The 24,330-nt window shown below is 38.4% G+C and overlaps 1 protein-coding gene across 2 annotated transcripts in view; it reads left to right on the top strand.

The window, feature by feature from the left end:
- RAPGEF5 (Rap guanine nucleotide exchange factor 5) overlaps positions 1-24,330 on the top strand; it is a 164,003-nt gene that overhangs the window by 123,184 nt on the left and 16,489 nt on the right. For both annotated transcript variants that reach the window (XM_027639132.1, XM_027639133.1), the window contains 10 exons: positions 3,946-4,024; positions 6,000-6,144; positions 7,724-7,821; positions 8,587-8,617; positions 9,558-9,636; positions 12,616-12,765; positions 15,357-15,454; positions 17,212-17,334; positions 18,447-18,625; positions 21,932-22,022. In XM_027639132.1, the coding sequence (XP_027494933.1) occupies positions 3,946-4,024; positions 6,000-6,144; positions 7,724-7,821; positions 8,587-8,617; positions 9,558-9,636; positions 12,616-12,765; positions 15,357-15,454; positions 17,212-17,334; positions 18,447-18,625; positions 21,932-22,022 (1,073 nt within the window). The remainder of the gene's footprint in view (positions 1-3,945; positions 4,025-5,999; positions 6,145-7,723; positions 7,822-8,586; positions 8,618-9,557; positions 9,637-12,615; positions 12,766-15,356; positions 15,455-17,211; positions 17,335-18,446; positions 18,626-21,931; positions 22,023-24,330) is intronic.

The following is a 24,330-nucleotide window of genomic DNA, read 5'->3' as shown; positions in this document are numbered from 1 at the left end:
GGAAAAGTTAGATTGATGGCTAGAAGAAAAAGATTATATAAAAAAATCATAAAGAAGAGAAATTTAAAAAAAATACCATGACATCACAGACTTTTGCACGCAGACTTTCCTTCCAATAGGAGCTTTTCTTTTCCAGCAATTACTGTTCATTTTATTCTGCCTGTTTGCTACAAATCCCAGAAAAACTTTTTCTATGGGAATAATAGGGAAAACGGTCCCAAATTTAGGAAGAAACTGGAACACAGTGTAAAATTTAAAAGCAGGGGTATGCATTTCACTGCCATTCTGAGTGGGGTTATGGTGGACTGTAAATTATTAATGATTTGACTGGAATAGCCTTTTTTTAACTCTTAAATCAACTGTGACTAAACAGGAAAAAGCACAGAAAGCCTTCTGTGTGTAATTGTCAGCTCAACTTGTACATTTAGAGCCCTTCCTCGTTCAAATTTACTGCTCTTAGTGGCCATTAGTAACAGAATGAATAATATGCTGTGAATAAATCCTCTCATGGTTACCCTTTCTCTCAGTAGATTAAGAGCAGAAATTATAATTTGTGGACATGTATTAGTGTCCAAAAGCATCTGACAAGTGTACAGTTGTTTGTTTTGAACAAATTATTTTTGAAAGATTAGTACACCCTTAAGTTTTGTGTTCCTGCTATGGCATGAAAAACCATTCTGGCATGATTTTAAATTACAGGGTATTTAGGAAGAAAATACGGAAGATAGTTACAGTGAACAGTAGGACTTTAGGGAAATACCTACAAGCTAGTGCAGGCATTTAAAAATACGAATATTATTGTAAAGTCTTTAGGTGACGTCTGGTAATAGATATTTAATCTAGCAAAAGCAATTTCATTGCTTACTTGTTAAAGTAATTTAACGGATGAGTGATGCTATTAATGGACCACATGTATAATCCAGACTTTTTTTGTTCAGAACATTCCTTTAGGGTTTAAATTTCTAAACAAGTTCAGAAGCAATTTGAAGAAATTTATCCTATATACAAGTCATGGGAAACATAATTTATGAACTTTTCTTCTTAGTATTTCCTCTGCATTTAGAGGATAAGAGAAACCACTATGTATACATGTGTGCAGCTTCCAGTGAGCTGAGTGATATACCTTTTTTTGTTAGAAACTGTGACTGGAGGGATGTATGATTGAGCATGAGAGAGGGAGATGAACAGAGGGCTTAAAAACAATTTTAAGTTATCTGAACAAACATAAAATGTTAGGCTTCCCTTCACTATTTTTTTTGAGAATTGCATTAATAATGTCTGTAGCATAGTTCTTGCAAGAAGTTGTAACAAAAAAGCAAAAAAACTCAAATCGTAGCAAAACCATCCTTTCTTTCCATCCTGACACTTCAGGATGCTGGAAGAATTGAAGAATTGAAGATAGACATCTGGAAAGCAGATAATTGGGTAATAAAAATAAACCTATACATTGTTTTTTTAACACCTGTTAGTATGATCAAGTCATGCTGTTTCGAACAATTGCAGAAGTTCATTGATAAGCATTGCAGTTTTGCTTCAACTAGGACTTAATTTCTTTTCTGAACACATGGCTATGTATTGCTGAAACTCAGATATCACCTACGTAGAGTAGCAAGTTAGGGAAATAATCTGTTGTAAATGTCTGTGAGGATCACTGCTCAGTCACATGGTTCAAGAAAGAACTAAAATGTAGTTGTTGACTCCAAGTTCAGCTGTTTCCAAATAAATGTTTGTGAAACCTCCAACTTTAATAGTTGCATTGTATCATCCAAAAGACGTGCAACAGAATGAATAGATGACCTTTCAGATAGAGAACAAGCTGTTCACCATGTCTTTTCATTTACTGAGACAAAATACCCTTTTTATGCAGAGATAATACTTTCCATCATTTTTAACAGTGTTGGTGAAATATAAAGAATTTAATTGTTTTGTTTCTGAGTGCAAGGGGGTTTTGCTATGTGTCTTTAGATCAGGACTCTTTCTAGACCAGCTGTGTTAAATGCATTGATCTAGATAGATCTATTTTAATTTTTTAAAAAGACAATGGAGGTATTTTGAATCCCATGCTCACAGGGTGGTCTGTCATTAGCTATCCATCCATGTGATATCCGCATGATGTCTGTCTTTGAATGATTTATGGATGAATTCTTACTGCCATCCTGCACCGCAGCTATAGGATCAATAATTTGCTGACAAGGAGATCCAAGGCAGCTGTAATGGAAATTGGTGTAAAGTATTGTGAAATTGCAGCCTTAGCATGAAAAGCTGCTGGGATGCCCTCGATTGCACACTCCTACACAAGCACTAGCTTGGACTGGAACACATTGTAAACAAATAGTAAGTAAATCAGGATACAGAAATCAGGGCTCAGCCTCCTCTGTCTCATGTGAGGTGTGGTTTGGCCCTTAGTCTTTGTAGTTGTAAATCCACCGGTTAAATCGCAACTGAGCATAATTGGTGCTAGCTGGTACCAACTACTTATACTGGTAAAGTGTTTTTGCTCTGCAACATAACCAGAATCACTTCTGTTATTGTTTAGCCTCTGTCCATGTTCCTGTTCTTCTAGGGAAAAGCAAAGCTGTTCTCTTGTGTAAAGGAACACAGTGTGTTTGCTGAAATGAAAAGAAATACACTGAACAGGAACCTCTCAAAACTTGGAAATCTTACCATTTGGGGAAGAAAAAATAAAACCAAGAAACCAAACAGAAACATTTTAAATTTGTGGTTAAAATGACCAATATAATTGTCTGTTTGCAGAAAAGAAAGGATTTTGTCATGTGAACCAGATAGAGATTCACTCCTAGACCATGCATCATATCTGAGTAGTTTACTAGAATTGGAAGCAAATTTGTTTCAGAATTGTATAATAATTTCAGTTGGAAGAGATCTGTGAAAGCGTTGGGTCCAACTCGTGCTGGAAATAGACCGGGATGCTTGGAGATTTGCACAGGCAAGCCCTGAATATACTGATGTTGGAGATTGTGCAGGTAACCTGTTGACCCTCCTCACAGAAGGAAAAGAGGAAATCCTGTGATCTAGACAAATTTTTCTTTGTTGCCATCTCTGATGGTTGCCCCTTGTCGTTTTGTAGCACATCTCCAGGAAAAATCTGGCTTGGTTTTATCTCCACTCTGCCATTGGGTTGTTGAAGATCGCCATGAGATTACCCCTGCACCCTGACATCCTAGGCCAAACTCAGTGTTTTCAGCCTCCTGCTGTGTGCAGTCAATGCTTGGAAAAATCCTAAAAATAGTGTGACATGGGAATGAGGAATGAGAAACATACACTGACATCCAAACTGGCCATTTGTCCTGACAGTCTGAGGTGCTTACAGCTGCAGTGTGTACGGATGGTCTATTAGCAGGTACCTTTATAACAACGATAGAAACCAGGTGAAGAAAAAACCCTTCTGTAATGTGATTAAATGAACCTTAGAGAAAACTTCTCAACACTTACAGTGATGCCCACAAGACTAACCAGCTAAAGATTTGAATATATTTATTTCATGGTTCTCAACTACTGTGCGTAGATGTTAATCATAGTGCATGGCAATCACAGTTTTCTCTCTCCTACTACTAAAAGCTATTCTGAATTTCTAGAACAAGTTAGTGTATGGAAAAGTTGCTTTGTGTGCAGCTCAGCTAACTGGGATGGTGATGTTTGTGATAAGGACTCTTTCTTACTGATCCCTGAATTGTGACTTATTTGTGCATACCTGTGCCTGTTGAGGCTTTGGGGGCTGAGAATGTACTTGTTAAATGAAGAGACTGATCTCTGCAGTGGCAACATATTGTTAACCTTTTGAAACTTAGTTTCATATATTCTATATTCTTTGGACTTTTTTCTTAGGGTTCCCAATTCCTGCCATACACAGTAGCAGGAATAGATACTCTCTTCCTGCTCTCACTAATGTATTGTACCTTGGGCTTTTTTTGTCTTCCTCTGCAGAAACTCTGCTGGATGACTTCCTGCTCACGTACACAGTCTTCATGACGACCGATGACTTGTGCCAGGCACTTCTGAGGCAATATCCTTTTACTGAATGTTGTAGTCACTGGGGTCACACACTTTCTCCTAGTTTTATCTATTGTTGAACCTTATATCAAAATTGCATGCCTGGTTTTGTTCTTTGCATATTATTGAAATACAGTCCTGCATGATTATTTTGAAGTTGCATGAAAAAATAGTAAGAAAAGAGAAAAATTGTCAAATATTTACTATGGCATGCTTAGAAAGTGGACTGCACTTGAGATTTTGACATCACAGCCCAAGAAATGCATGAACAAACTGGAGAAACTTCAGAAGAGAGCAATGGGAATTACCAGTATTCTAGAAAAAAGATCTACAAAGAAGAAGTGAAAGAATCAGGATTGTTTTACTGAAAAGAGGGAATCTATATGTAGTTGAGACAGTCTTTCAGATACCTAAAGAGGAGTAGAAGAATCTGTTCCCATATCAGTGCCAGATGGGACAAAAGGCAGTGAGAATAAATTGCTGATAGACATTTTCATGTTAGATACTAGGAAGTATTTTGGATTTTTTTTCCTTAAGAAAATAAATAGTGGAGTGGAAAATGTGTAAGACAGTAGAATCTTTTATATTGGAGAGTATTAAGAAGAAACCAGAAAATATATTCCAGTGGTATATTTGAGCCTCTCTTAAGGTGGACTACTTAGGGTGGATTTGGATGGACTAATTTAGCTAATCTTTCAAAGTCTCTTTTTCTCCAGTCCAGTTTTCATAAGGTTTATGATATTTGACTCAAATTTGACTCAAATCTGTAGCTTCCCAGAGTTTAGGTTATATTCTATTCTTAACTCAAATGGGTTGAGGATGAAGAGATTCAAACTGGAAACATTAAATTCAAATTTGGATATGAGTTCCCCTAATTTGCACGTGCCTGTAACTAGGTATACACACACACACACACACACACACACGTACACTTATTAAAATATTTAGAATTTGCATAGCTGAGGAATTAATAAACAGAAAATTCCTGCTTTGAAGTCAAATATACAAAGATAAAGCTGCCTCTGAATAAACCTGTATTGAAGCAGATGCCTAACTCATAGCAACGATGCAATTTTTGTTTTTGTTTAAAGATAAATAAACTTTTATAAACTGTGATGAGGTGACATTAAAGTGAGGCTAAAACCTCTCCAGGTTGTGTTCATTCTTAGAATACCTACAAAGAGAAAAAGTATTTTCCAATCTCTGCTCCTTTTATCATGCAATACAGGATGTAAGTCTTAACTCATTCTGAGATAGAAGGATTATTTTCATGTATTTCCAATGAATTCCATAAGCTATGGAGCATTGCTTAAATAAACTTGTGGCTATAAAATAAACTTTCTTTGCTTTTTTTCCCCCCCCTTCTTTACGTTTTGAGACGAAAACATCATCTTTTTACCTCTTAAATGAAAGAATAGAGAAGGGATAGGAACAATGTACAAGTGGGTATTGTCTGTCATTTGGCATTTCTGCTTTGTGAATAGAGAACAGTGGTAGAAATAGTTGTTCACTCTTTTTTTTATTTTAATAGTGTTATTTTTGCAGATACTGTAATTTGTGCAGACAAAAAGAAACTGACTTCCTTTGCTTGGGTTTTTTGTTATTGTTAACGATGCATTACCCTCCTTCCCACAGGCACTCACTTAGCCATTGGTGTGCAGGACAAAGGTTCATTCTCAGTTCTGCAGATATGACTCAACATTGTATAATTCCTTTTGAATTGATTTTATTTTTATAGAATCACCTCTCTAATTTGTAATGAAGAAAAATACTGGCACAGAGGATTAATTGGCACGTCTATTGCTGAGAATTTCATTCCAAAAACTTGATGAAACTCCTGAAGCTCCAGACAGGATAAAACATTTAAAACTGAGCAATGTACTGAAACAAATCTTTCATTAGCAAATGAGACAATTGCAAAGTCTTTGCCATCAGTTAATTTTTAAGTTTATGTGAGACCTTATTATTCATTCCTTAACCTACTGCACCTATTGTGCTAAGAACCACCAAGGGAAAGAAGATGACTCTGATGTGTCCTGTAGGAAACGGAAAGTCTTGCATTTGGTATCTCAGTGGACTTCTCTCTACAAAGACTGGTTACATGAAGATGAGCATTTAAAACAGTTTTTAAAGGTATTGAAACACTTTCTGATGCACTTTAGCACTGTTTAATTACTTACTGTGTCTAAAAAGCCGCAGCAGAAAAATCTATAAAACATCTTTTTTCATACCTACATTTTTCCCTGAAATCTATAATATAAAATGATTTGCATGTGGCTTCCTTAAATGCCTTAAAGATGGTCAGTTTGAACAGAAAACCTATATTATCAATACATTCAATGTCAAAAACATTAACATATGAAACTTATAGAAATCCCACGATCTCTAGAAAATGGGAAAAGTTAAGAAGATAAGAAATAAAACTACAAAGATTTGGAGGTTCCTTGGACACACTGATCATGTCTGTCAGAACAGGATCTACAGTCAGTATCCAGAGGATCACGGACTAAGAATTCTCAGGTCTCTGTAAGAAATGCTACTTTGATTGAGAAGTGACATTATATTCCACAGTGTTTTGCTGAGTGCACATGGAGAGCAGCACAAATTTATGTCTTTTAATAAATAAAATTTTGTCCTTACTTGTTAGCAAAGATATTCTGATATTTCTGTATGAATTCCAAAAGCTCTTGTAGTTCCCTGGTAAATTTGCAAATAGCCCATTGTTGCTGACCAACATCCATCTGGTTGTTGATTTTTTAAAAAATGTGGTTTTTTTCCCTGCTAGTTAAAGATGAGAGTATTTTAGGAGACTTTGTAAGATCTTCCACTTTTCCTGATGAGACTCTTTCTGTGCAGATGGAGATCTTCCTAAGGGCCATGGAGGTGTGATTATGCACTGTCACACAATTTCTCTTCTTGAAGCTTCTGTGCAATATTAATGAACAGTAATGTTAACAATGGTTGCAGTTATACATGCAAAACCAGCGTCTAGGGTTGTAGGCTAAAATCATTCATGCAGAAATCTGTGAATATAGGAGTGTTAATTGGGCGATAGCAAACCTGATGACTCAGCTCATACATATTTCTCATTTTCTTAGAAGGGAAAGAGAAGGATCTGTGTGCAAATTCTGAAAAAGTGTAGAGAAAATATTTCCTACAATTTCAATCATGACAATGCCTTCCCCCAAAATTAGAAGAAAGGTTTATTTATCTACTAGTTTATAACTAAGGAGAGTTCTTGGAGTTTGTGGAAGACATAACTCAGTTTAAAATGTATGCAAATGCGAGGAAAGGTGACGTAGAGCATTTACCATTTTAAAAGTCTTAATCCAAGGAACCTGTTTATTATCATTTTGGATAAGTGAAGATGGTGTGGTGTGTTGTCTTGCTTCAGAATATGTTCTTTTGACCTAACCCCGATTTTATGTAACAGCCACAAGTGGTGTTTTAAATTTTGCCATTTGTAGAGAAAAGAGGATAAACATTTTGGACACTCGGTGACAGTACTAAGAGTCTTTCTCCAAAGACAAGCTGAATATTGACCAGTCTGGAAATTTAAACAGGAATGTTCTCTTCTTATGGGTTTTGCATAAATATAATGATGAAAGTTGTTTTAGTAGGCTAGTGCCTGAATTGATTTAGACTGCTGATGTGATGCCTTAGATTTATGTTTGAATTGTCAGACGTTTGCAGATACTGTTTTATTTTGTAGACAATATACAGAAATGTGCTAGATGATGTGTATGAATATCCCATTCTTGAGAAGGACCTGAAAGAATTTCAGAAGATACTTGGGATGCATCGCCGTCAGTAAGTATTGATTATATTTGTGATCAAGTCTCCTTTTATTTAGAGTGTAATTTATTTTTGTCACCATCTTGCTGTAATTCAGTAAAGTGATGAGTGATACAAGTAACACATTCATTTTTATGAATAATCTCTTTTTTAAACTAAAGATAAATTATTCAGTTTTCTCTGATGTTTGTTGGGCTTCACTTCCATCAATTTTATTTGGGACTACTTTCGAGAAGAGCAATACTTTGTGGAGAAGCTGGCAAAAATTCCCTCAGAAGCTGCAGTCTGTGACTTCAGATGGTATCTTCATTCTCATTCTCTCTCTCTGCAGTTGGCAGTACTGAGAAGCAAACATCTTGTAATAGTCATCTCAGGGTTATTATTTTACTAATAATTATGGTATTTATAAAAGTTCTTTCCTTGGCATTTTTTTACAACAAAGGAGTTTGTTTCCATGGTTTGGCCATTGGGGAAGCAGAAGGATCTGTGTCCTTGAGGGTGACCCTGACTGCTTACCTTGGGGCCTGAGCTGTGTTTGTCTACTCCAACAGCTCGTGGGCTGACAGCATTGCTTTTCACTATATCAATTGTGCAAGTCAAAGAAAAGCTTTCTGGCTGAGCCAGATGCCTTTAGTTTTTCCTGAAGGAGCTCTGCAGCCCTTCTGCAGTGACCATTTAGTGTTAAAAGCTTTCTGATGTTGTAAACTTTGTAATAGCAAAAACTTCCTTTTCCTAAGCTTTGGCTGGAAAGAATAATTTGGATTTTCCTTTTTGTTTCAGCACTGTAGATGAGTATTCACCTCATCGAAAGGTAATGCCAACCTGATTGTTGCTGGTTGTTAGATAGCTTACCATCTCACTTTCTTCCCCTTTGCCCACTTCCCTCTCTTTTCTTGGCTTCTTAACTGAAAGTTACTAGTGGCCAAAAACATGACAGGACACATCAGTGAGGTTAGGCCTGCAATGCTGCTTAAGGAACTTTTTTTCCTGTCAGTGCATCCTGGATATCAGCTGTGTGAGCTAACCTGCAGTGGCTCTGACAATGTTAGCATCTTAACAAGATGCTTTGACATGTCTAAATTCAGGAAAGGTCCAGGAGTGTGTCCCCACCAAGCTGGAGAGATGTAGCAACCTGAGCAAACCAGGCTGAGCACAGGCACTGTCACACATCCATTGATGTGGATGTCAAGTAAACAGAGCAAAGGGCAGACTTGTTGTGATAGTGACAGAGAAAAAGAGAGGAACATGAATCTGTCCATTTAACTGAAGGAAGGAGATGCAGCCAAAGTTGGTGTACAAACTTCTCAGAGGTGAATTGCTGTGCTTGTCAATTTTACTGCACTGAGGCTGAAGTGTGTAATAAGCTTAAAATGTTACTGCAAAAATGTGGAAGGCAGAACATGAGATTGTAATGAAATTGCTAAGTAGGCTGATTGGTACATGAGAAACGTATATAAGTGTATAAGAAACAGGCTTTGAACACGAGTACAGAAAATCTTGAATCGTGCAGGCTGCTTAGCCTTAGCATGTCCTTCTTCCTGCAAAATCTCCACCTTGGCCATTATTTAGTAAGGCAACTCCCAGTTTACTGGTCCAAGAAAGGGTGGGTGGATTTCCTATATGGGAACCTTTTGGCCAGACATATGGGTTGCATGCTGTGTTCTGTGAATTACTGCTTTGTAAAGGGCAGGGATGCAAAAAGTCACTGTTGTGATTTTTTTTCTCTTTCTTTCTTTCCTACTCCCTCACAGAATAAAACCTTTTTCCACCAGTTCAGTGTAAAGGAGAACTGGCTGCAGCACAGAGGAACCATGAGTGAAATAGAAGAGAGTGAGTATAAATGAAAAAGTGGAGGACAAACTCAAAAACTATGAAATTGTTTCTCAAGGGCCTCAATGTAAATATTTTTTAACTGACAGACAGCTTTTCTGCTGGACCTTAGGGACACAAAAGAAGAAATATTATGGCTGTGTAAGTTTAACTTTCTGCCTCCTGCTTTGCAGTGGTTCAACAGTACCATGGTATCTCAAGGGGGTTTTGCTCTGTCTGGTTCCTCCAGCACCCCTGTTCCAGAGCTGTGTGCCTCCCAGGCTTGCTGGCAGCCCGTCCAGGAGTTATTTCTGCTCCATTTCATGCTCTCGGTCCCTTGACCTATATCTTGGTTGTGAAAGGTGCATGTATAAGCCTGTCACATGTAATGGGCCAGGATCTACTAACTCTGAGAACGTACCTTAGTTCCTTCTCTCCTTGAAAACATCTCTGATTGGAGTGCAAGGTGCCACTTCACTTTAATGTCAGCCATTTCCATCCATCACTACTAATGCTATAACACAGTGAGGCCGTCACCCTCCTGTAAGGCCTGTATGAGGAAGAAGGCAGAGAGGAGAACACTCTGTACACGAGCAGGGAACAGGCAGAAGGACCTCCTACCTGGCAGTCTCACCCTTTGACAGTATATCTTTGTTTCCTACTGGGAACAAAACTCTGGAAGTTCACTCGAAGTCAGTATATTTTTAGTGCTCATTTGTGACGGAATAAAAACTGAGCTCCTTCAATGCCAAGTCTTTCTGCACAGTGCGTGCTGCTGATAGATAATTCTCTTTTTCTGTTTCAAATATAGGGGATGTTGAGGTTTATGTTATCAAGGCTGCTTCTAAAAATGTTATTTCTGGATGAGAACCTCCACCGTCATTCTTTTTAAAAGTTGGACATAGCTTTGGGGTGATTGGGAAAGGAGAGTGTACTGGCTCCAGAGAGGGGACAAGACTGTGACTGTGGGGACAAGAAAGGCAGGGCCCAACAAAGCCAATTGTGACTGGTTAAATTGCTTTTGTCTCAGTCCTCTGAGTCCTTGAGTCTTTGAGAACAGTCCTTGAGATCATGGACTAAGATGGGAGTGAAGGAATAAAATAGCAAACATTAAGTTGGAGAAGGGAGAGACAGATGCTGAGGTTGGACGTCGAAGCCTGTGTGGTGGAGCACTGCCCAACCAATGGTGCTTGTGGAGGATGGGTGTGTCCAAGCCACACCATGCCACTTGACCAGAGGCATTTTATCCCCTAATGAAATCATTACTAGGGAGGCTTGCAGTCCATGGCCACTTCCTCCCACTCACATTCCCTCCTTCTCACAGAGGAGCAGCATAGGCTCCTCTGAAAAAGATGGCGTGGTCCATCCCAATAGATACCACAGACAGAACTTTGGAAAAGTGTGAGGGGACAATCATTATGGTGGTTGTGCTCAAGGACCTGACCTGTGGGTTGATTTAGTTCAATGTAGAAGAAAGGATAGATCAATAGCCCTTTTATAAATTAATATTGCTGTCATTGTCCCTTTACAAATGACAGAGAAGGACATTTCAAACAAATTAACTGTAAGCAAGTTGTGTCTCTCTCTGCATAGGAGTCCAGATATTCCTGTCAGATTTTTTAAAATTTATTTTTCTACCTAGTAATTTAAAGTGCGATTGGATGTCTCTGTCTTCATGAGTTGTATCCACTCTGAAGAGAGATTCTGCTGTAGGATGAGCATCCTATTTACTGTCTGTCGCCAGAGACAAACTAAAAGAGAATTATAAAATCAAATGACTTTTCTTCCCCAAGGCTCAATGTTAAGTTCCTCCTTCATTCTCATCTTCTTTTTTTTTTACTACAACAGAAGAAAAAGATATTTTTGAGGATAGAGTTCTTAACTGCTTCTGGCATGGCTTCGGTTAACGAAAGTACCCTGAAGCCATGACGATTTGTAGGACAAGCAAGGAGCTATTGCTCCATACATCTGTCAATAAAACTAATTTTAAAAAATACAGCATTTCTGGTAAAGAAAAGTTTTATCCTATACTGGCATGGTAGCAGACTGTTTACAATAAGAAGTGCTAGAGTAGAAGGAAATGGAAAGTTTAATTAAGCACCAAAGTGAGTATGAAACCAAGAGCTGTGATGATTCTGATTAGCAGATGTTGTAATTTTTTAAATATTTATGCAAGTCTGCAGCTCTCTTTCTTTTCCTTTAAGCATGGCAGCTGTATTTCAAAGAACTAGCTACAGCAAATTTGGCAAAATACATAAGCCTAAGATTCTGGCAAGCAGAGAGAGAGTACTTCCCTTTTGTAGCAGAAAAAAACTACTAGCTGAGCTGACCACTGTATTACTGCTAGGAATCTCCCTCTCAGAGCCAAACTAACTCATGGACCTCAGTGGAAGTGATGAGCCCAGGGATTTTCTCCAAACCAGTCGCTTTTATGTGTGCTGCAAGTGATTCAGGAAAAGAATTGTCAGAATTAAATGCATTGCTGTTTGGGAAGCCTCTGCTGCTGCTACCATATTCTAGCAATGCAAGTAGTTTAGATGTGTAGACAGATAAGCTGTCAGGAGTGGTTGAATACCAGGGAGCACTGTTCTTGCTAAGCCTCCTGTTCCAGGTGGAAGTGGAGGTCCAAAATAATTTCTGCAGCAGATATGAAATACATTGAAAGGACAGTGTTTTATCTGAACTGAAAAGGAAGGGGGAAAAGATGGTGGCAGCTGGGTTTACAAAGAAGATAGGCAGTGATGGAGGTTGTCTGTGACAAATCCTCACGGTAGGAGGTCTTAAATAGATATTGCTGTGGGAGTCTAGGTTTCCATCTGTTTGACTCTCTCATTTCCCAGGGAGAGGAGGTGGGAAGGGGAAAAATGGTGACGTTTATTCTTAGTTTCATGTCCTGCATCTCAGGGTGCAGCAGCTGCCCTTCCTGCAGCTGCAGCAGCCACACAGCTGAGGCATTGCCATGGTTGGGTCTGCTGAGCATGTCTTTCTTCCTTTCTGCAGTTTTCTGCCGTGTGTATATAACGGAGCACTCCTATGTCAGTGTGAAAGCTCAAGTATGCACTTCAGCTCAGGAGATACTGAAGATTGTGGCAGAAAAGATCCAGTATCCGGAGGAGGAGTTGGCACTGGTGACTGTTGCGTTCTCTGGTGGTAAATAGCTTCCCTTCATCTGATTAATTACTTTTTAGTGCATCATGTAAGGGAGAGCTAACATTTTCTGATGCAAGGATGCAGCTGTTTCTGTATGGGCCCACAGCTGGATGACCATGATGAACAATGAGGAACTCCTTCCCAGAGAGTTGTTTCCATGGCAACAGCTCATTCTTGGGTACCGTGGGATACGCATCTCCTGACTGGGAAAGGGAGTGTAAAGAACTCTGTCTCCAGCAGTATTGCAAGGTTTTATTTTTTCTCCACAGATGAATCTCCTACTTTGGACTTTAAATTAATTTTGAAGGCAATGAGCATGGTTTGCTTTAAAAATATGAAAGGGAATAGCAAATACTATATGCATGTCTGTTTCCTCATTTACAGCATGAGTGACAAATATTATCCAGCAGAAAGGAGGAAGACATAGATTTGCATAGTTGAGATGCTGAGAGCAATCTCAGCAATATTTTGTAAGCAGTCTTGCTTAGAACTGACATCTTTTACCTATTGTTTTAGTGTTAGTTGAACAGATGGACTTATTGTCTCTTTTAAGGAAGACTAGGCTGATCATGGGCAGATACTAGGAACCAGACAAACCCCCAAGATTTTCTTTGGTGATTGGCAAGTCTCAGTCTCATTGGTCATATTGTTTTGCTTATTGTGGTGTCTTTCAGAAGCACTTTAGGTAGGTACGTAGAAATGCGAAGCTGTATCTATAAAAAAGATTAAGAGTGTAGAATATCCTGGCCATATTCTCAGCTAACATTAGCTGGTGTTGATCCCCTGAGACAAAGGATGCACCTTTAGATTTGTAGCACTCATTGCTACTTCTTTGTCAGTCTAGTTAAATGAAATACACTCAAATGTTGGCTTGTCCTGTTTATTTATTCAACTCGAAGGTCACATTTTTCTCCCCTATGCTGAGCTCAATTAAGTAATCATATTTCTGAGGGCACTGATGTGAGTGGCAGGGAGCTGGTGCCCTGCTCTGGGTATTGAGAGCCTTGGCATGGAGCAGCCATATGGGAACATTACACATAGGTGTCATGGTCAGCCAGGCTACATTATTTCCAGGCATACTCTTTTTACCCTCATGTGTGCCCAAACTTGCCTCCAGTGCATTTCACAGCACTGCAAAATCACTGTGCTGCTGTTGTTTTTCAGGTCTTGCTCTCCTGTTCAAGAGCAGGGCAAGTTTTGCGCTGATAGCAATAGATCTGGTGCTAACTGCTTGCTTAGCTAAAGAAAACCAACAATTCATAAATAATGAAACACACTATTATCTTTAGACCACATTGGTTCCTAGAAAACAATAATTAAAATGAAGGTACAGTTGGACTGTCATTTGTACTCTGTAACCCCTAAAATGTTATTTAGTCACGTTGCCTGAATTAATTTGAAATGCAACAATTTCAGTCTCTTTCTTCTTACGTGTTGTGACTCCTGTGCTGTGAGTAACAAACACCAACCTGCCACTTTTGCTTTGTTTTTTTGCTATTTGCATGACTCAGAACTCTTGTCTTCTGTCCACTTAGAGGGTAGCAGTGTGAGCATGGGTAGCAGTGGAGAACTCATTTTTTTTGTACTCCAGTAATGGATAAGCAAGCTCTTTATTCGAAATTACCTTGAAAAATATAATGGTAATTCAACATCAATGTATCTGTTTATCAATGTGAGCATGGATAAGAGGGCAAACTATATGAAATTGTGTTTGGCACTCAGACTCCTCGTAGTCCTACTGTTCCGTCATGGGCAATGCAAAGTCCAAGGTAGCTGTCAACATGTTTTTAGTGTTGATGGGTCTACCATGTGTCAGGTCTCCAGAGGATTACTTGGAGCCCTCAGGAGGAGACAGTTTTCCTAGGGCAGTTTTTAAGCAGTGTTTTGGGTTTTGCTTTATTTTCCCCCATATCCTTCTCCAGTGCATCCAAGATACCCCAGAGCTAAATCAGTACTCTGAAGTGGAGAAAAAGAAGTCCTTTCTCTTTGCTCTCAGTTTGGTGTGTCCTGCTCTTTTACTCACGTTTCCCACATTAATTATTCTGGGTCTAGAAGAATTTCTGTAAATACTGAGTTATAAAGGACTCTTCAGCTTTGCTCCGTGGGGTGAATTTAATGGTGTTGGTATCCTTTAAAGTTCTTTTCCTGTTGATGAGCTGTGGCTACTGCTGACATTTCCACCCCTGGTTTTGTCTGCCAGTGACATGCAACAGCTCAGTCTCTGGAGGCTGAGACACTCTACTCGAAAAAAAATTCCTGTATTTTCAGTAGATACACTGTGTTGCAATGAAATGTTCTATAAGGCACAGGAGGTTAGACTAGATGATTTAAGGGTTTATTTCTGTTCTGTCCTATGTGAAGTGCAAGTTGAAAGCAGAAGCAGGAAGTTTTTGTACTCTAGTCTGTCAGAGACATCTTACCTTTATTGTGACTGAACAGGGTGGAGGTGATGGCTCCCACTGGGACTGAAGTTGATGCTATTACCTTCTAAGAAGTTGATGTGGTTTTACAAATATAGTTGTACCTTTTTTCTCACATATAGCTTTTAATCCTGTTCTGAAACTTTTATGTTTTGTTTGCTGTTTTTACAGAAAAACAAGAACTACAACCAAATGACTTGGCTATCTCAAAATCTTTGGAGTCATCCAGTCGTATGTTTGTCTACCGAAAAGATCTAACTGATTCTTTGGTAAGGATCAGTATTCTATACTTCCCATTTTTTATTTGTCTGACTCCAAATTATGAACTTAGTATTCCTCTCAGAGGGCTTTTTCAATGCAGAATTTATTTCTCGCTTCCTTAGTAAAGCTTACTGAGCTGTTCTACACCTAAAAAAAAAATCTATCATTGACAGAAGTTATTTGACTGAACAGTAATGAAATTTGTTCATCAGTTTCAAATAGACCAAAACTTCTGTACATCTTAAATCTTTCAATCTACATCAGCCTGGAAAAGCTGACCTGTGATTGTACAGAAATGGATGGGATGAGGATTATTCAGGGCTCTTGTGACTTTTCCCCCCCACCCCACCTTGAGCCTCTGTAACACTTAAAGTGGCTGGTACACAATCATACAAAGTGGTGGGCAGAGTCCATGGAATTCCATGTAGAAATGGATGTTGCGTGAGTTCCACCAAAATTACTGGGTGTCAGTGTGACCCCAGTGTTGTGGCAGCCACAAGGTCAGTCTGTGGCTGGCATATATTGCTGGTGGTGTGTCCTCTTTTTTTCCTTCTGTCTGTCTGTCTCTCCATCCTCTCACTGGGGCTGGGGAGGGGAATGGGTTGTGAGGAAGCAGGTCTCTTAAATCCTTCCCTCTGTCTTCAGAAACAGGGATTGCAAACTCTCTCTCTGCTATGATTTCGCAAAACTCTAGTGAGGCAGGCACAGTCAGGCACTGAGAGAATTGCTCTTTCAATAGCTTTCTGCTAATTATGCAGACATTTCAAGGAAAGAGCAGGAGCTGTATCACAACTGACTGTTATGTGTTGTCAGTAGCTCTAGGATCTGTGCATTCATCCTCAGGATGAGAAATGTCTATTTACATTTTGTTGGATCAATGTGCCCCAAAGAGCTGACATTCTGCTATCATTGTAATCTGTCATCCCCATTATCACCAGCATTCAAGCCACTTCTGAAAATGTGAATATTAAGGGAACGTTTCCAGTGCAGACAGGTGACAGCCAACCTAGTTTCATTAGCTACGTAATAAAAATTGCAAAACTTGCTGTAACTGTCAGAAATGTAGCACCAAAGTAATGGCTTAACCGATAAGAACAATTTTTCATGTTGGCAGATGGTTCATGTGCCAAGTTTCAGCCCAATGAGGTTAAAAAACCCAAGAGAAATGCAAAACTTTGAAAATCCAAGCTAATAATGGAAATGTCAAATGACCCTGAACACCAGTAGTACCACTGCTCTCCACAGTAATACACTAAGTAACTTTGATGAATTGGGACTCACAGTGTTTTTATTCTTTGTTGATTATATTTGGGATAGATTAATCATAAAATGTATGGATTTATGTTATTTGTAAAAGTGGATTGGAGGGCAAGTTGTGTGTATTTATTCTAAATCTGATGTGTTTGCAGAATGATTCTTTTATCTTATAATTCAAAATTTCCTGGTGTCTCAGTTCAGATTTTATTTTCTGATGTTTTCAGGGATTTTATTTTCATTATGCTGTCTGCTTGGTCAGTGTTTTATATTCAAGGTTTAGAGAAAGAGGGAGAAGGAGAAGGCTTTCCTCTCCAATAGCAAACCATTGATCCTGTTGACCCATTTCCCATTTCAAGCTATTTTTGATTAGTGGGAAAAAAAACCCCTTAAAGTGTACTTAGAGAAGATGACTTATTTGGCTCTGTTAGGTACCTTAGTCCAATAGCAATTTCATTGCAGAACTTTTGGCATTTCCTGAGGATTTTTTTGCTCTTGGCTGTTTATTTAGAATCCATTTGCTGAAAATGAGGAATTGCAACAAAGGTCTGTGAGGATTTTGGGAATCAACACCTGGGATCTTGCATTAGAATTGACAAATTTTGACTGGAGCCTCTTCAATGCAATTCATGAGGTAAGAAGCACTTCATCCACTTCCAGGTATATTACTCTCATAACAACATGATTTGGCAGCTGTCAGTAGTGGTGGATGGTCCAAGAGATGTGTTGCAATCCTTGATACTGAAGAAAATTGTCAAAGGTTTTTAACTTTTTAACTTTAACTTGGGGCATCTCATATATTCACTGGCATACCTGGTGCATTTTATTGGATTTGCCTCAAGAGAGTAAAAGACCATGATTATTCAAAAAATGGTCTGTCTGAATATGTTGTATATGCAAAATGTCTTATGCACTTCATAGTGTTTCAGTACATACAGGACTCCACAAATAGTTGTCTTAGATACCACTTTATCCACAAAAGAATTGACAGTTTCAGCATTTTAGATGGTCATGTTAGGCTTCAGTGAGATGAAAAATACTGGGCAGGCTTTACTAAAGAGCTAATGGCCCACTTCAGGGCCCATTGGATTGTTTCAATGACTTTGATAGGTTTTGTTGTGAGCTGCTGAGTAAAATACACAGTTAACAGTAAAAAATGTCACTTGAAAATATCATTCACTGAAAAGCATGTGGGTTTTCTGACAAAATGAATGGAAAATTCCCTTGCTTCTCATCAGATGCTTTCTATGATCTTTCATTTCAGGTTCTTTTATTCAAGTTAGACACTTCAAATTTGGAGCAGGCCAAATTTGGGGTTTTTTTGCACAGAAATGAAGACCCCCACCTCTGTTGATGAAAAATTGGCTAATTTGGAAAAAAATTTGAATGGAAATTTTTCAGATTCTACAATGATCTGATATGGATACTTTTTCATACCGTAACAGAAGTAGTTAAATACAGAAAAAGATTGTTTATGTCTTATACCTGGCTGTAGCCAGAAGTGGAACTGCAGGAAATCTTAAAAGAAAAGCATATATTGCAGGACTTCCAGTCCACCTGCCTTCTGTAATAAGTCTCTAGACTTTGCTAAGACAAACCTTAATCATTTGTGATTGGCTCATGGATAATGAAAAAATAGTCATTTGTGGCCAGATCTTGTTTCAAAAACGTGCTTCTAAATAATTTATAGTTCATTTACATTTAAATTGTTTTTATATCCCTAATAATGCTGTCAATATCTTCCAGCAAGAGCTGATATACTTCACATTCAGCAGACAGGGCAATGCTGAAAACACTGAGAATCTCAGTCTTCTGCTTCAAAGATGCAACGAGGTCCAGCTTTGGGTTGCCACTGAGATACTCCTCTGTAACCAGCTCTGCAAACGTGTACAGCTAGTCAAAAAGTTCATCAAGATTGCTGCCCAGTAAGTTACTAAAGTTGCAACAAAAATCCTTGAATCCACATGCTTTATTTGGGGAGGGATAGGTGCAAAAGCAATGAAAGAAAACTAATTTGTCATCCTGTGTTTTGTTAGTGTAGTAAGCATACCTAGATAAAACAGTCCTTAAATAACAACAGCAATCACTGGCCAAAACTAGACCTGGTAGAGTATATGCTGCTCAAAGCTTTCCCTGCAGTTTACCTGCAGTGTCAACTGCAACATCCCTGGTGGTGCAGAGATAGCTCCTTTCTTAGCCCAGATAACCTGAGGACCATTTGACAGAACTATTTGAGCTGCAAAACAGTCATTTACCAAAAACTACCTGGAAACCAAAGAAAATGCTATCAACTTGAAAGCCCTACCTCTAGAGAGGAACTTAATTGCAGTGAGCTGGCTGCTACAAAGGGGCATTCCGTTCATAACCGTTCTAATCTTCTTTGGAATACTTTTATATATTGGAGGGAGGGGTTTCTTTATTGATTAGATTTGACAGTCTATTCTTCCACTGTTATTGAATGGTACTATACCTTGCAACAGAATACAAATATATACTATTCACAGAGAGTTCTTTTCTCTGTAATCACTCTGTCTTAGTAACCAAGGAAATGGAGCAATTTAACTATGTGCAACCATCCTCACTTCTCTCTCCACTTGCTGAACTTCTACAATATTTGCGTATGCATGTTCATGGAAAATGTAAAATTTGTTCCCTTCATCGACTGGTTTGATTTAATTTGCAAGGCACTTACATACAAAGGACTGTTCTCTGCCAAAGCAGTGCCATTGGAGAAATTAATTCTTCTAATCTAATCTAGTGTAACTCATAAATGTGATCTGATTTAGTTTGCAAGTTGTATAGTATCCAGTAATATGTTCATTTTCTGCCATATCAATGGGCAAGTTTGATCCAATTACATCAAAAACCAGTTGTTTCTGTGTGCCTTACTTGCACCACAGTAGCATTAATTTGCATCCCAGGAAAAATTTCATGTCTGTCCTGCATGAATAAGGACATATTTGTCACCAGACTAAAATGTTGCTCTATTTGAATTGATTCCATCCTGTTATGTAAAAGCCAAAGTTATGGATACTAAATACAGTTGTCAGTAAATGGTAGACAGGGTCTCCCAGTGTATTGCAGAAGCAGCCATCATTGTAGCATGTAGATGATGAGTGTGTAGTTTTCTTGTTGTTTTTTTTAATCATAAAAGCTGCTTTCTAAAAGAACACATTATCATATCTCATCAGTTCTGGAAGAGTTGATGAAAGAGGAACAATTAGGGTGGAAGGATGGTGTGCTAAGCACAGGACTCTCATCCTGAGGCACAAGCCAAGCAGCCCTGATGTTTTGTTTATGATTTAAGGCAGAGAGGTAGGGAGCTGTGAACAGCTCTGGCTGCTCCCTAATCTCTGCTCCTAGATTCAGCCAGGAAGCTTTGTCTATGATTTTCCTCCTGTCACGAGAGCACCAGGACTAAGATTTCATGTTCAACATCTGTGTGCTTCGCTGTTCAGGAATGCCTGAAGAAAATGGAAGGCTTTTACTCGAGTGTGTCAATACATAAAAGGAAGACAAAGTTTTTGAAACACAAATACATATGCTTCTGTTGATGAGTAGTCTAAAAGAGAAAACAAATGATTCATTAAAGAAAATTAATTAGCATGTTATTAGAAATTAATATCCTGAGGAGTTACAGAAACAAGTCAGTGTAGGGTCAGAATAAACAGATGACAACAGCAGCCTTCTTGCTCCCCAAGCAGTGGCTCACTGTAAAAGACACACCTTCTCTCTTCAGCTTACTGTGAGAACTGGGCCCACCCAACAGACAGTTTATGCAGGCTGCATTGGACACCTTCCTTGTTTTGAAATGAATTGTCTTTGGGAGCTGTCTGACTTTAATGATAAAAGGACTCTAAGCAACAAAGTTAGGATTAACTTTAAGACAGCTGAAGTGAAGTGAGAAATACACCATCTCAAGATAGTACACAGTGATAAGTGCAGGCTTTATAAAACTTGTAACAAGTGCTGGTGATTTTCCAGGCTAAGGCCTTGGCATGTACTTTTCCCTGATGATAAATCCCAGTGGAGACAGTGAATTCATTGGTACTTAAAATTATCCTAAAAGAGGATTCTCACTCTCACATGCAAATGCCTGTGTGTATTTATAGTGGTCTTGAAAAATCTGCATGAGAAGGGGGAATCTTTTTGTTTGAAAAGGACTCAATGCTTCAGGATTTCAAATTTCGTAATGGGCAAGAAAATGGACTAGAAATAAGCATGGTCTAATTGTATATAGTAAAATGTCAAAGAATAGAGGTATCAAGCAAATTCCGTAGGGACCTGTACTGGAACCAGTACTAGCCGCAACTGGTTTAGAGGGATATGTAAATTGAACATTAATCAGATTTTCAGACAATAAAAATGATGAAGGATTGCAAATGCATTGGAGGATAGGAAAAAAAAAAGAATTATCTGAGGAGTCTAGTGGCATGTGCAAACAACAGTAGGGTAAGATTTAATTTAGATAGATGCCAAGTAATTCAGCTATGGAATGCTAATACTGAGCTGAAGAAATAAATGCATGATTGTAAAGAACAGTACTCTGACAGAGGTCCTTGGGTGATAATAGATGACAAATTAAAAGGACAAAATGTGATGCTGTTTCAAATAAATAATTTGCTGTTTGTTTTATGCTTGCATAAGAGAAAGGTGTAAGAACTTCAAGCCAAGACAGTAATTATGTTTCTCCTTCCCTCCCCACTGTCTCACTACATGAGAAAGTACTGAAGAAGGAAACACATAAGTTAAAATAAATTACAAAGAATTCAATGAAGGATAATAACAATATGGAAAAGCAGATTGCAGGCCACGACCACAAAGAGAAATCGAATGAACCAGTAATGTACAATTTACAGAAAAGATTAAAAAGGGGAGGAAAATATTTATTATGCAGCAGAATAGAGGTCAGGGAATTATTCTGTATGGTAAAGGACAGCTGGGAGTAACTTGAACATTGAAAAGGGAAAATTACTTTTGACAGCAAAGGGAAAAAAATAACCTGCCAACAACAGGGTTGATGAAACACTAGAATGTTTTCTAAAAAACTTCCTAGAGACCCCATCACCTAGACTGCAGGTGGTTATGAGAGGACATTTAATGACTTCGTTATGTGGAAGATGATTGTATGTTAGTGCTGAGGGTTGAAATGAGACTCAGTAACCTAGGATACCTGTGCATTCCATTTATCTCTGATTCTGAGTACAAAAAATCATATTTTTATTCCTCAGCTGTAAAGCCCAAAGAAATCTGAATTCATTCTTTGCTATTGTTATGGGTCTCAACACTGCATCTGTCAGTCGGCTCTCTCAGACCTGGGAGGTAAGACGCATCTTTATATCTTTTAGACACCATCAAAACCATTTCTCACAAAGGTTGCATACTGGAGAATTACTTTCTCTTCCTAATTATTGGTTTTTCATGAGAAAATCAAACATGGAGTGAGTGTTGGTGGAAAAAATTCTCTGTGAACTGAAACGTTAGATATTAAAAAAAACCCTAAATGTGTCCTTCCAGAGTTTTAAATAAGAATAGAGCATGGAGATATTATCCTCTTAAAACAAAATAAGTCATGTAAATTATCTTAGCGTTTTAAGTATGTGTCAAAACAGAAAGTCTTACAAAGGTGGCTCCAAACAAACAATACTTTCATATGGAATAATTTAATTTAAAATATCCATTTGAAATAAACCCTCTTTAATTCTCCTATATCAGCTCTTTTGCAGCTGCTCATCTTGAACAACAAAGTTAGGAAATGGGCCATGAATAAGGAGCATACTGGAGAACAGAGATTATTTGCTAAAGAAACTACCATTACTAGAGAGGGCATGGGTGTGTTCAGAGGAGGATCCCACTGGGATCTGTATTTATATTGTGGCTTTTTCATTTCCATCCAAGTGGTATCCATATTGAGTCGCGGTATCCATATTGAGTCATAGTATCTGCAAGCTTACTGTGTATCTGCTGGTGAACCAAAGTTGGGAAAGGAGTAATTGAGTGTAATGGGGTGAAACCTTATCCCTCCTTCATGCCCCCAACACCACAGGTGGGCAGTATTGAAAAAATATCAATCTGTAATACAAAGTGACAGAGAAGGGCTGTGATCTTCTGCCTCGAAGACACTCTTGAGCACCAACGACTGAAACCAAATAGAAACCTAACACTGTCTAGAGCAGACTCTTCCCCTTTAGCTGAAACTATGCCTATGGAAACATAACTCGTATGTCTGTGGCTTCAACACACAGAGAAACAAGGACAGTGGCTGTTTACAGGAACTCAGGCAAGTAAGAGCTAACTTTAAATAAGAGATAAAAGTTTTAGAGAAAAATACATACCTGAGGACGATGATACAGAAACCCCTTGTCTCTGATATTTCTGAAACACCTCTCTAGGGAACATTTGCCCTGGCCTGCTGTTACGGGTTGCCTTCATCCCATTTGGTAGGAGAGTGGAAGAGACCAAATATTGTATCAAAGGCACCGAGTGGCAACAGTATAGATCTCTCCAGCACAGAGAAATGCAAAATTTGCTGTGTGCTGAGACCTCTGGAGCTCATGCGCTACCGGTGGACTTCTCTCAGGAAGAACAGAATATGTTGCTTGTCGGAACAAAGAGTGCATCTGCATATGTATCATTGTAAATATGTCATGTTTCTGTGCGTAAAATATTTATGAAGTCACACGCTTTTTTTTTTTATTATTTGTAAAACTTCATTGCACTGGAAATTTCAAAAGCAGGTTATTTGCATTAGTAATGTGACTTCTAGAAAGTAGAGGAATGTTTATAAATTAGTTATAATTACTTACATATGTAAATGAAACAACCTAAATTTAAGCAGCCATTAAGACATTAAATTATATTGGCTCCACACTTGAATTCTTAAACAAGTAGTATGCTCCCAAGCATTTTCTTCGACTTTTCTTTTTTACAGTATCCAGTGTTTTAATAAGTCTAACTTTCCCTGATTGAAGATATAAAAAAATGCAATTGCAATTCCATATGCAATTATTTTAGCATTTTAGTCATACAGCACATCCACTTAATCTAATTGTTCTAAATCTCTTTTCTCTTGGTAGTGTTACTGGGGCTGTCAGGATCTAAGGACAAAGACCAGACAGGATTTGTACTAAGAGGGGATATCTTTTACTAGACTAACTAATATGGTTGGAAAAAAATAAACAGATTTTAAGGTACACACACCATTGTTCAAGTCCAAAATACCAGTAGCAGAATTCAAATTGTAGAACGTTGTAGAGTGTAATAAGGTGAATCCGTTAAAACATCTTAGAGAGAAAGGAAGTGGATGCTTGTGGAGTAGAGCAGGTGTTGGCATGTGGGGCAAGATGATACTTTGTGTCTGGGCTCCCTTAGAAAGTGCTTTATGCACCTCCCTGTGGGATTAGGATGAGATGCCAGAGGTAATCAGTTTGTTAAGGAAAGTTCTCTCTCTTTGGCACTAGCATGTGGCAGTGACCCTGGTCAGCGCTGGGGTGGTGTATCAAACAGCACTGAGCGTGATGCCCGTTAATTTCTAGAACCCATGTTTTAGGGGAAGATTGATTACAGCAAATTATTTAACCTGGATGTGATCACAGTTCCTGAATTCTCAGCCTGTGTTACTGCTTCCAAC

The sequence above is a fragment of the Corapipo altera genome, unplaced genomic scaffold, assembly GCF_003945725.1.
Source record: "Corapipo altera isolate COAL_440 unplaced genomic scaffold, ASM394572v1 44, whole genome shotgun sequence".
Classification (NCBI taxonomy): domain Eukaryota; kingdom Metazoa; phylum Chordata; class Aves; order Passeriformes; family Pipridae; genus Corapipo; species Corapipo altera.
The sequence above is the reverse complement of the archived record's forward strand: the minus strand, read 5'-3'. Positions and strand labels throughout refer to the sequence as shown.